Source organism: Danio aesculapii, chromosome 1, assembly GCF_903798145.1.
Source record: "Danio aesculapii chromosome 1, fDanAes4.1, whole genome shotgun sequence".
Taxonomy (NCBI): domain Eukaryota; kingdom Metazoa; phylum Chordata; class Actinopteri; order Cypriniformes; family Danionidae; genus Danio; species Danio aesculapii.
Window position 1 is genome coordinate 9421720 of NC_079435.1, and position 14122 is coordinate 9435841.

Sequence of the window (14122 nt, forward strand, 5' to 3'; positions counted from 1 at the left end):
AATGGCACAGTTTGGATCAAAGCCTAAAAGGGGCAGTTTCGAAGAGATATGAAAATAATTTGTGGGGTATTTTGAGCGGAAATTTCACACACACTCTAGGAGATTATTATAATTTACATCTTGTAAAAAGGGGCATGATAAGTCCACTTTAAGAGTTAAATTAAAGGGATAGTTCACATAAGAATGAAAATTCTGTCTTCATTTACTCACGCTTGAGTTCTTTGTTTGAAACCAGTAACCATTGACTTCCATATATTTTTTCTTTCCTACTATCAAATTCAATGGTTACTGGTTTCAAACTTTCTTCAAAATATCTCCTTTTTTGTTCAACAGAACAATAAACTCAAGAGAGAGTAAATGAAGACAGGTATTTCATTTTTGTGTAAACTATCCCTTTAAATTGATCAAGATTGCCTAAATATACTTACCGGCCACTTTATTAGGTACACCTTACTAATAGCGGGTTGGACCCCATTTTGCTTTCAGAACTGCCTTAATCCTTCATGGCATAGATTCAACAAGGTACTGTAAATATTCCTCATGGACTTTTGTTCCATATTGACATGATAGCATGACGCAGTTGCTGCAGATTGTCGCGAATCTCCCATTCCACCACATCCCAAAGGTGCTCTATTCTATTGGATTGAGATCTTTTAACTGTGGAGACCATTTGAGTACAGTGAACTCATTGTCATGTTCAAAAAATCAGTCTGACATGGTGTGGTGTGTTATCCTGCTGGAAGTAGCCATCAGAAGATGGGTGCACTGTGGTCATAAAGAGATGGACATGATCAGCTCAGGTAGGCTTTGGCATTGACACGATGCTCAATTGGTACTAATGGGCCCAAAGTGTGCCAAGAAAATATCCCCCACACCATTACACCACCACAACCAGCCTGAACCGTTGATACAAGGCAGGATGGATCCATGCTTTCACGTTGTTGATGCCAAATTCTGACCCTACCATCCGAATGTCGCAGCAGAAATCGAGACTCATCAAACCAGGCAACGTATTTCCAACCTTCTATTGCCCTTTTTTGTATGCTTGTGCGAATTGTAGCCTCAGTTTTCTGTTATTAGCTGATAGGAGCAGCACCCGGTGTAGTCTTCTGCTGCTGTAGCCCATCTGCCTCAAGGTTGGATGTGTTGTGTGTTTAGAAATGCTCTTCTGCATACTTTAGTTGTAACGAGTGGTTATTTGAGTTACTGTTGCCTTTCTATCAGCTGGAACCAGTCAGGCAATTCTCCTCTGACCTCAAATGCATTGAGTTACTGCCATGTGATTGGCTGATTAGAAATTTGCGTTAACGAGCAGTTGAACAGGTGTACCTAATAAAGTGGCCACCAAGTGTCAGCTCAAGGAATGCTGAATAAATGCATCTGAGTTTCCAAAAAATATTAAGCAGGGAAAACTTTGATATTTAATATATATTAGAATAGAAAACTTATCATTACACATTATCAATAATTTTTTACAGTTTTACTGCTTTTACTGTACTTATAATTAAATAAATGCAGCCCTGTTTTCTTTTAACAACACACCCCAAACTTTTTAACAGTAGTCAAATTCTACTTTTTTCTTTTACTTTTAATACGCACCACTGAAATGTTCACAGTATCGCAGAGAACGCTTTATAAAATAATAAGAGTCCAATTAAAATTCATGTTGACTTGTTGAAGTTGTCTTGACAGGTTATATAAATGTGCTAAATTTAGACTACACACAACTGAAACTATGACAAAGAGACACATTTCCTGAGAATTTCAGCCTCTGTTTTGTCATTTTTAGGTCTAAACTACCCATGTGGGTTTAGCATGTGTTTTTCAGAGCTCTGATCATTAGTGATCAGAGGTGCACTGACATGCATTAAAATGTGTTCGAATGCAATCTGATCAAATGTGTTTACAATTACCTCTGGAAGTGGTCTAAAGTGGGTAAACACAACACATTTTAGACCCTGTTTTCATCAGAATTTTAGCATCACCCAACAGACTGGCACTGTATTCTGACTTCTGACTTCAACTGTATTTAAAAACTATCGTTGTAAATGACTTTTTCCCAACATTCTTCTTGTTTTATGTTCAACAGATAAAATAAATAAGTTTAGAACCACTTAAGGGTCAGTAAATGTTAATTTTTTTTGTGAACTATCCCTTTAAAAGCAAGTGTTTCTGATGGATGTGTACCTGTGCCCAGTCGCACCAGTGGGTTGGTTTGCAGCAGGGCTGAAATCAGGCTCTGAGCGTCTGCAGGCAGTGCTTCGTCTCCATTGGGCCATTCAATATAATCTATACACACACATGCACATACACACACAGCACTGAAGCGCTTCATAACACTTTATAGCACAGGTGTTGCTTTTGAAGCCAGAGATATGTCAGGACATGATGATTAGGATTATAATTCAAGCTCAAAAGTGTCCAAAATAGCTCCCTATACAGTATAGTGCACTATAGAGAGTGTCTGCCATTGGGTTGTGGTGTCCAGGTAGAAGGGATACAGCCAGAAGTTAACAAGGATGATTGATCTTACTTATTTAATTAATTGTACACCTACCCCTCACAGTAATGTAATAATCAGATTTATTTATATTATTTATTAAATTATCCATTATTTGTATTTTATTAACGTCTAACAACATCCCAACCCTAAACCTACCCCTCACAGTAATGTAAAAACAGTCATTATAATGAGAATTTTTTAATATTATTTATTAAATTACTCATTATTTGTATTTTATTAACATCTACCAACATCCCAACCTTAAACCTACTCTAACAGTAATGTAAAAACAGTCATTATAATGAGAATTATTGATTAAATTACACGTTACTTGTATTTTATGAATTTTGTCTTTTCCCCACCCCAATCCTAAACCTTCCCCTCACATTATAATAATTCACCTTGTCATTATAACAAGAACTATTTATATTATTTATTAAATTATGCAATAAATTTATTTTATTACCGTCTAGCCCCTATTGTTGTCTATTGTTGTTCAGTAATTGTGGGCAACGCAGTGGCGCAGTAGGTAGTGCTGTCGCCTCACAGTGAGAAGGTCGCTGGTTCGAGCCTTGGCTGGGTCAGTTGGCATTTCTTCGTGGAGTTTGCATGTTCTCCCTGCGTTCGCGTGGGTTTCCTCCGGGTGCTACGTTTTCCCCCACAGTCCAAAGACATGCGGTACAGGTGAATTGGATAGGCCTTTGTGTATGGCCTTGGATAGGCCTTTGTGTATGAGTGTGAATGAGTGTGTGTGGATGTTTCCCAGAGATGGGTTGCGGCTGGAAGGGCATCCGCTGCGTAAAAACGTGCTGAATAACTGGTGGTTCATTCTGCTGTGGCGCCCCCGGATTAATAAAGGGACTAGGCCGAAAAGAAAATGAATGAATGAATCCGCAGCTGTACCCCTTCTAGACCTTACCAAATTCACTTCATTTTCAACATTCATTCACTACTGTTTACCTACAATCCATCTGTTGTCCACTAATTTAAGAGCTAATGTAGTCCCAAAATCCATCGCTAGGTCGAGAAAGAGCAAACACCGGAGACAGCAAATTGAATTCATAACTCACGACAGGATTATCTAAAGAGTGACTCTAGGAAAATAATAAATAATACGCTCATACACTCATGTAGGTTCTTGTTAATAGTTATATATTCCTTATATTGTTTCGATTCATTTATATTTTATATTATATCAATATAACTTACTATATTTCTCTCATTTACAGTGGTGGCAAACTGATCATTTTAATTTTAGTAGCAATCCCTACTTAGTATTCCTCCTAGTCATTTACATATAGCAGAAAATAAATCTAAAGTCTGGACACAACTACATAAACAAGGGTTACACTTTATTTAAGGTGACGTAGTTACAGTGTAATTATTTATTTAATAATAATATTTACAAATAATAATTTAATAATAATAGTAATATGAACAAATTAATAATATTGTATGTGACAACTATGTCAATAGTTAATAACAGTAATAGCAGTGGTGTAAAGTAACAAATTACAAACACTCAAATGACTGTAATTGAGTAGTTTTTCCTCAGGAATTGTGATTTACTAAGTAGTTTTAAAATGTGTACTTTGAGTACATTTTTAATGCTGTATTGGTACTTTTACTCCACTACTTTCCTTCAACCAGCAGTCTCTACTTTATTTTTCCTGTCTATGGGGATTAGAAAAATCAGTCCTGTGATTTCTGTCCAAACAAATCACACATAGAAGGTAAATCATAATAAACTACATCAAGACATGGGCGATTTATAATTGCAGCAAACTGTTTGTAAACATTAAAAGTGTCCAAGAAGATGTTTAAAATCTTTACTCGCATCGACCTAGAGACTGTTTAGATGCATGTCACTGATGGGAAGACAACGGATGTTTAATGTATGATGATCGTAATGGCCTTAAACACCCAGCAAACACAAGACGTCAACATGTGGTCAGATTGACGTTGTACGGTAACATCCTTTAGATGAAGCATTATGTTTGGAAATGAAAATTGGGTCGACGTCAGAACTCAACGTCAGCCTGACGTCAATGTTTAACGTCCAACCTAAAATCAACCAAATATCAACGACTAATGATGTTCCATCTTGACATTGTGTGGACGTTACCACTATGACGTCTATCAGACGTTGGATTTTGGTTGCCATAACTGAAGAATAAATGTCAGTATTTGACGTCAATATGATGTTGGTTGAAGATGTTGGCTCAATGTTGGATTTTGATCAATTTCTAACACAACCTAAAATCAACCAAATATCAATGTCATTTGACGTCATTATTAGACATTAAGATAACGTTGTCCTAAGACGCTGGCTAGACGTTGAATTTTGGTTACCTGACATCACGACCTAAATCTAACCTAATATTAACGTCATATGATGTTGTGTGCCTGCTGGGCAATAACTAAATGCACTACAGAATGTTACGTTTACACACATCCACAAATTACATGCAAACGCATCAGCTTTTTACAATGTAATACTCACTACTCTTGAGTACTTTTGAAAGGGCTACTTTTTACTCATACTTTGAGTAATATTTACAACAGCTGCTTTTACTCTACTTGCACTACCTTTTTAGGCAAGTAATGGTACTTTTACTTAAGTATGATTTTTCAGTACTCTTTCCACCACTAATTAATAGTACTATTAATTAATCACATGTACTTATTATAAGGTTCAGGTTGGAATGTGGGTTAGGTTTAGTATTACTTACATATACAGCAATTATGCATAATTAATTTTAAGTATTATAGTATGTGCATGGAACCTGTGTAAAACTATGTCACCTTATATTAAAGTGTTACCTAAAAGAGATTACTTCCACATTGCAAAATAAGCTGAAGAAATGAACCAGTGTGTTAATGTGAATGACCAAGAATGAGTGAACAAGTAATCGCTTTCGGACTCACCTGTGATCACCTGACCAAACAGCTCCTCAGGCGTGTCACCGAAAAACGGCACGCAGCCTACTAGGAATTCATAAAGGATGATTCCCATGGCCCACCAGTCTACAGGTTTCCCATAGCCCTGCCTGAGAATGACCTCTGGAGCGATATACTCTGGTGTCCCGCAGACCTGAGACAGAAGTTAGGCAAGCCAAGTTTAATTATAGCACATTTAATACACAATGGTAATTCAAAGTGCTTTACATAAACAAGAATAAAAGAAGCACGAGGACATCCGAGTGTGATCTGTCAGACATACAGAAGCACAGTCCTCATTCAGTAAATGCTAAACAGATGTGTTTTCAGTCTGGATTTGAATGCGCCTAATGTTGGAGCACATCTGATAATTTCTGGAAGCTGATTCCAGCAGTAGGGGGCGCAGTAGCTTACGGCGCCCTGCTTTGACTGAACTCTTGGAATTTCTAATTTACTTGATCCTAATGATCTGAGTGATCTGTTAGGTTAGTATTCAGTGAGCATATCTGTAATGTATTGAGTGATTAAATCATTTAGTGATTTATCAGTGGTCGCCACAGCGGAATGAACCACCAATTACATTATAATGTTTTTATGTGATGGATTCCCTTTCAGCCACAACCCAGCACTGAGAGTACACTAAAGGCCGGCTCACACTGTGCCTTTTTTTTTTTTTTATCCTGAACGATTGTAGCATATCAGACTGCACACGAACATGGCTCCCATTTCACAACATATCTCAGCTGTCATAAAGTCAGACTGAACACGCCAAACACAAAAGAAAACGCCCCTGGAGTTTGATGTCATCCACCCCTGACACTTTCACTATCCCGCGTTCTGAAATGATTCCTCACAGCAAACGTAAACAATCTGTAGTGGCAAGTTTGCACACATCGTGTCTCAATAATAAACAACCCAGGCTTATTCTGAAAACGTAGTCCTGTGGACGTTTCTGAAGACCGCGAAATATGTCCCGGGAGGTACGTATGGCTGCAGTTTTTGTTTTCGCGAATCCGCGAGAGGCCGCTGTGCGCGCTTTTTCATGTCTCTTGCGAGCGCCGTTAGCACCCATGCTGTTCTCGCATAAACCCACCAGAGGCCGCTGTCGGACGACTGTCCATCTGACTGACTGAATGATTGACTGGCCGACCGTCCAATTGACTGACCCCCCCTCCTCCTTCCCTGAACCCAACCAATTTTATCGATTGACCAATTTTATTATTCTGGAACCGCTCTTCCCCGGACTCAAAACCAAGTCCGCCGATGTACACGACAAGCTAACTGGACAAACTGGTAGTGGCAGGAAAGCCCTCCTCACGGGGTAAGCAGTCAGCCGGTAAGCGCGAAAAGGAACGACGTAACACCGCCCCTAGCGCTCGTTTAAAAAAAAAAAGAGATGCAGCCAAACATACCCCGGGACGTATTTCGCGGTCTCCAGAAACGTCCACGGGACGACGTTTTCAGAATGAGCCTGGGGTTAATAATAAAACCAGAAGTTTTGACTTTTCCCGACGGTCATTAGAATTGTTGCATGGATTGTGTCATCAAATTCGGAGCTCCTATTGGTTCTTGGATTGAAGCTCATCGCAGCTGTTGTCACAATGCAGGAAAGTGTCTGAAACACAACGGACACTAAGCGGCTGTCTGTGAACATTTCAAACCAACAATCAAAGATCACCCATCATCAGGATTTCAGGAATCTTTTAGGATTTCCCAAATTTGTCTCAGATGACAAAATCGTGACTGAAATCTCATAGTGTGAGCCGGCCTTAACTCGTGAACCCTCAGTACTGGGAAACACCTATACACACTCTCTCATTCACACACACACTCATACACTATGCAGAGGTGTGGTTTGTGGGGAGGATAGACAGGAGGTAACCCTCCCCCCCAAGATTCATTTATTTTCCCTCGACTTAGTCTCTATTTCAGAGGTCGCCACAGCGGAATGAACCTCCAACTACTCCAGCATTTATTTTACGCAACGGATTGCGCAACCCGCAAGATTCAACACCTGCTATTACAGCCCCTAATATCTACTTGTAAAGAGGTCATTAAATATCAATCAATCAATCAATGAATCAATCAATCAAGCAAGCACACCCGCACTTCAAACCCCCATCCCCTCCCCCCACGCCAAATGTTCAAACCGCCATTGACACTACGGCCAAATTAGTTTCTCCAATTCTACACCTATATCGCATTTCTTTGGACTGTGGGGGAAAACAGAAACACACAATAAGTATAAGAAATAAAAACAACAAAAAACTAAAAGTGTTAAAACTGGTTTAAGGCTGGGTGTCCACCGAAGCATTTTTTTTAAAAAATCGGTTGCTACAATACAGAGTATCTCAGCTCTACCGCTACAAGTTGAAAGTCTTTAGCAGATTATTTGTTGACAGGTACACAGTACTCTCCCACCTCTCCTCCACTGTGATTGGATGGCTATCTCAAAAGTGACACTGATGGGCTCTGTGTTTTCTCATCTTGCAATGGCAAAAAAATAAATAAAACGCCCCCTCAAAAAATGCAGCACTACAACTGACAACAATCGAAAACAAATGTTCAGCTTGAGAAAAAATACATCGTGGACACACATCCTTAATAAAGTCAGTGTAAACTTGCTAAGTTGCTAAGGATGTTGCTAAGAAAATATTGAGTTTTATTCCAGTGTATTTCCAACTGAAACAGAATATTGAGTTGGGGGCAGTGCTTTCTTTATTGCGCATAATTCCTTCACAGCAAACTTAACGGAAAGAGAGGGTATTAATATGCAGTTGCTATGGAAACCCTCAGGTTGACATTCACAGAAGGACCGCCACTCTTTCTCAGACTTTCGTTGAAGATTACCAAAACAAGCTATTTTTTTCAGTGGATAAACTTTCATGGATTAATTATCGTTTAAATACACTATGAAGAGCAGCTACGCAAATTATTTTCTTTATTCTCAATTTCCCTTGGGGATACTCATCCCGAGGCCCCTAGAGATTAGGCAGCGCCATTGATGTGATCCAAGACCTTTGAAGAAATGATGCCAAGGTATCCATAATCCTGGACCAGGCCGTATCCTGCGCTGATGCTGTGGTGGTCATAGAGGAGCGGAGAGTGCAAGACTGATTCTTGGAAGACCCAGTGACCCAGACGACTCCCACACTAATCCTGTGGGCCAGCCTGAACACCTGTTGGTGACCTGCTCACACCTGCAGTTCTCCCCGATGGACTTTCAGCATTCTCCAGCTTCTGGAGCCTAGACTGCAGCTCTGCACAGGAAGTTTGGCCAGAGGAGATATGATGGTGCCCAGCCAAGCCTGGTTTTTCTTGAGGTTTTTTCTTCACTTCGTAAATTGGTGAAGTTTGTTCCTCACCACTGTTGCCACTGGCTTGCTTGGTTCGGATTTGTGGAGCCGGTGCATCTATGGATTTGCTCTTCAATGTTTGGACTTTCAGCAGTGAAAATAAAACCACACTGAACTAAAATAAACCGAACTTCAACTCTGCAAACTGGACTGACACAGTTTCAATTTACTAGAACTTCTATGTTAAGCTGCTTTGGCACAATCTACATGGTAAAAGCGCTATAGAAATAAAGATGAATTGAATTATTCACCTTAAGAATAACAATGTGAGATAGCAAAATAAACATTGTAAAATTTGATTTCAAGTGGACTTTAAAGGAATAAAAAAAGAAAATCTGTTGACCGTACAAAAGTACCAGTGACCTTACCTGTTTATCCAGGAACTCCCTGGCATCCTTCTCGATGTGTCCCTCATACAGGTTAGTGGTGAGATTCATGAGTCCCATCTTTGACAGGCCAAAATCAGTCAGCTTAATGTGACCCATTGATGTGATCAACAAACTGTGAGGAAAAAAGCATGAACATGAACATTTGCTTCAGAAATAGATGACATGATGAGCTGTACGCGTTGCCATCTGTTTCACACCTTGTAATGGAGCGTGGCAATCAGTTATGAAAGTTAAAATCTCATTCATTTTTTTTTCCTACAAGGGAATCAATTTGTTCAAGACAGACACATGAGATATACCAATCCAGACTCATTCTGATTATGTACCCCTATATACATGTCTGGAGAGCACCAAATACGTCCGAGAAACTACATTTTTTATGCAGTTTTTGCTTTCACGAATCCACCATAGGCCGGTGTGTATGCTTTTTGAGATCTCAAATTTCTCTCACATGTGCCATTCACACCTGCTGTTCTCATGTAAATCCACCAGAGGCTGCTGTTGACTGACTGACTGACCGATCAATCGCCCCACCCACCCGGCGTCATACCCTGTAGCTTTCACTTTAAAGACGAAATGCACCCATACGTTTCTCTGGCTACATAATTTGTGATCTTTAGAAATGTATATAGGGATACTTCTCAGAATGAGCCTATGTTGCGATATATAAGCGAGTGTCAATCAATAATACTACACAGAATGCTTGATTCTTATTGGTCAATCATGACATCCTAAGGTATGTTATTCCCTGAACATATATATATATATATTTTTTTTTTATTATTATTATTTTTTTTTTAAGTGAAGGAGAAATTCACTAAAATATGAGAGTAACAGAGTTAACATTTAATTAATCTATAATCGGTGTATCCTCAACATCAATAAGAGATCAATGCCTTGTAGAGTTTCTCATCGGAGGAAGTGACATCACTTGGAGGAAATCAGTTCTTTACAGATTGTTCTAACTTTTTTTATAACCAATGTGAGGAAGTTCAGCAGAAAGTGGGGAATAATAATTTTTTTGGACTGAAATGACTAATAATACATAAAATAGATGTTTCATGTTAATGTTTATGCAACATAGTATAGGAAACACACAAAAAAGATAAAAACTAGGCAGAATGTATGAATCAGGAGGTGGAGACAGTCAAAAATAGGCATAACAGGAGTCTTTAAGTTAATATTTTCAAGACAAAATGTCCCCAAACATACATATTAATCTAAATATGTTGATATATAGATTTTTATGTGTGTTTAGGGACATTTTGTCTTGAAAATATTAACTTAAAGACTAGAGATGGGTATCATTAAGGTTTTCACGGTATTACTACTTTTATCGATACCACTTATCGGTTCGGTACTTTAACGGTTTTCTTATCGATACTTTTTATAGTGTTTTTTTTTATGAAAACCAACACTTTGATGAGAAAAACAACTATAATTGTAAAACAATTAGATAAAAATTTTCCTGTAAAAGAATGTACAATGGTTTGAAGGAAAATGACAGTTTTTTTACCATTCCTCTGGGTAAAAAAATCAACATGTTGGCTTTTTCTGGTCTTTCTTGGATTATTTTGTTCCCTGCAGTTGAAAATACCCTCTTTGGTTGCAAAATGCAGTTAAATAATCAGATAATGCTTAAGATTTTTTCATTAACACATTCACATAAATGAGTTAACAGTGTTTTAGGAGTTTACAATGTAAAAATAAGCTATTTTTTTATCATTTCTTAATAAGCATAGTTTATTATTAGGCTATTCATAGGTTATATTTGTAAATACAGTCATGTAGAAGCATTTTTAATGTTTCAGATTTATTTAGGCTACTGCAGAAAAAATACTTTTTTCAATGTAACTGAATGTGTGTGTGTTAAACTAATATACTAATTTAGAGAGACCTTATGTGATTGACTACTAGCATAACAATGTGGATGATGTACCTTTAGCTAGGCAGTCGAAAACTTTTCATTTGTCTTTCTGCAGTTAAGGTACTATTGAAAGATGCTTAGCCAGATTGCTTGCGTTTGTTACAACGGGCATTGTCAGTGTCCACTCAGGAAATGCAACCCGTTTGGTTCTTTCCACCACTCTGCAAGCTTACGAGCTGTGTGTGCGTGCGAGCTATGTGTGTACGCTTAGCGCAAGCCATTTCTGACTATGAAGGTTTTTATACTTGACGCGCTCGTCGGAAACATGAGCATTTCTCATGTGAGATTGCCAACTTTGCAGACGAATATGGCAAATTAGAAAAGGTTGGTCATTTAAATTATGCTACTGTAAGTAATGTTTATTCAGCAATAAATCTCCAGAACCATTAACGTCAGAGCTTATCGATACTTCAGCCTTTTATAATGTAGCACTGATAACGATAAAGTACAGAGTTTCACTACCCATCCCTATTAAAAACTCCTGTTAGACCTATTTTTAGATGTCTTTATCAGCTTTTCAATGTTCGATATAGAGTGTTTTAAATTTCCATGATATTGCAGACATTTGATGAGTGTACTGTCAATCATATAGAGTACATAAGATATTTATAGCTTGCATAAGTCTGGAGCCCTTTTAATAAGTGGACATCTAAATGTACATTTTACTTTCACTATTATACTTCAGCTCCGCTCCAGCAGGGGGAGCTCTTTCAGCAGCTTACTTGTCTGGTTTCAGGTCCCGGTGCACGATGCCGTAATTATGAATGTACTCCAGCGCCAAAACGGTCTCCGCAAAGTACATCCGAGCCATATCCACCGGAAGCGCTCCGATATTCTTCAGCAGAGTCGCACAGTCGCCACCTAAATCAGAAAAATGGATGCGATTTCAGTTCAGCTGAATAACATTAATATGGAATCAGATTGCTGAAATTCTGCAATGCCATACCCTCCACATACTCCATAACCATACACAGGTGACGGCGTGTCTCAAAAGAACAGAACATGCTGACCACGAAAGGGTTTTCAGCGAAGGTCAGGATGTCCCGCTCCACGAATGCCTGCTGGATCTGGTTCCGCAGGATCAGGTTTTGTTTGTTGATCTTCTTCATGGCAAAGCGCTGTCGAGTTTCTCTGTGCCTGACCAAATACACAGCTCTACAATCGCAATGAGAGAGAGAGAGACCGTAATCTGCTTTATCCATATTTACACAATGGCTTTGAGCGACTTCAGAGTAAATCACGATGTTAGCGCATTCTCACCCATACGCTCCGTTGCTGATGAGTTTGATAGTCTGAAAGTCGGATTCACAGGGCGGTTTGATGGCTTTGAGCTTCCCCTGAGAGAAACACACAGATAAAAGTGTGACTCGGGAAACAAGTCGACTGGAGCCTAATTTCACTCCCTATGCCTTTTTATGTCTATCACTTTCATCCTGGATCCCTGCTGCTGCGGTGGTGTTGCTAGTCTTTAATTAAAAATATCTGTCCATGTTAAAGATTTAGAAAATTGTAAGTTTATATAACACAACCCGTTCTGTATTTTTTTTTTTTGACACAGGCTCATCATGGATAAGTACACAGGTCTACATTTCTGGGGAACGCAAAATACATACCCGGAGCTACATCTGCTTGCAGTTTTTGTTTCCGCTGTGTACATTTTTGATGATCTCAGATTTCTCTCGTACGTTCTATTTGGGCATCCTCTTCTTGCCTAAATCCATTAGAGGCCGCAATTTACACTTCAGCTAACCAGATTGCTGTAGACTGACCCACACACCCCTTCCCTAAACCCAACTGATAGTAGTGTTGTCACGATACTGGAATTCGGTATTAGTCGATACAGAAATTTTACAAACATCCATTTTCCGCTAACATTTGAGCGCTGTTGAGAGCGTTCTTAAGCAGCGCTGATTTGCCATTGCGTTCCTGTGCTCAACAGAAATGACTGTGATTGGCCGTGAAGATCATCAGTTCACTGAACTCACTGCTGTTTACTGAGTGTAACTACAGATCCAGAGACACTGAAGTGTTTCAAAGTCACGTTGATAAGCTGGTTTGTCTACAAGCTGACATACAAGTGATCTGCTGATGAATTGTGACTTTGGAACAAACATTTTTAAAATTTCAGTATCGATTGGTACTGAATTCCAGTATCGTGACAACCCTAACTGATAGAGTTTTTAAAAGCAATCTAGAACATCATTGCAGTCCACTCCAAGTCCATCGGTGTACATGGTGAGCTATTGGGCAAACTGGTAACATCAGAAAAGCCTTCTATACAGAGCTAAGCGGTCAGTGGTAGCATGAAAAATAATACGCCCTGTAACATTCATTTTACAGGCTAAATGCAGCCAGGCGTACTTCCAGGTACATATTTGTGGTTTGAAATGTAGACTTGGGTTCGTATCCACAACAAGCCTGTGTTTTTGAAACACACTTAATTCTTTAAAGGGGACCTGTTAAGCCTCTTTTTACAAGATGTATTATTATGATGGAATGTGAACTTTCAGCTCCAAATACCTCATGGATCATTTATTATAACAATCTGTATATGTTAATTTTTGAGCAGAAGCAATATCGTGTTGTGTGTGTGTCTCTTTAAATGCAAATTAACTGATCCCCGCCCCCTTTCCAGAAGGTCTTTTGCTGAGTTTATACCAAACACGCAAGTATTTGTGGGAGTAAATTACATGCAAAAATCAATGCAGATATGTGAATAGAAGCGAATCATTGCTGCGCAATACCAAAAATGCAGAATGTAACACATTTATGCCTCATCGTGGCTTATGACATCACAGCAGGAGGAAATCTGGAACAGCTTTTTTTCAGACTTTGCATTCGATTTTATTGGGATTACTTAAAAAAAGTAGCATTTGGATTTTTGCACTTGTCGTTTATGCACACACACAATGTAGATGCACATCTGTGTTGAAACATCGTGTGAAAATGAATTTTGCATTATAGGTCCCCTTGAAATAACGAACAGGTGAATAAAATATGCAATAAT

The 14122-nt window shown here is 38.8% G+C and overlaps 1 protein-coding gene across 1 annotated transcript in view; it reads right to left on the reverse strand.

Annotated features, from left to right (window-relative positions):
* Positions 1-14122, reverse strand: part of mast1a (microtubule associated serine/threonine kinase 1a) — a 96758-nt gene that overhangs the window by 16116 nt on the left and 66520 nt on the right. Inside the window, exons 11-16 of the mRNA XM_056456524.1 lie at positions 12376-12452; positions 12062-12270; positions 11838-11976; positions 9168-9300; positions 5432-5597; positions 2188-2289 (exon numbers count right to left, since the gene is read on the reverse strand). Coding sequence (XP_056312499.1) covers positions 2188-2289; positions 5432-5597; positions 9168-9300; positions 11838-11976; positions 12062-12270; positions 12376-12452 — 826 coding nt within the window. The remainder of the gene's footprint in view (positions 1-2187; positions 2290-5431; positions 5598-9167; positions 9301-11837; positions 11977-12061; positions 12271-12375; positions 12453-14122) is intronic.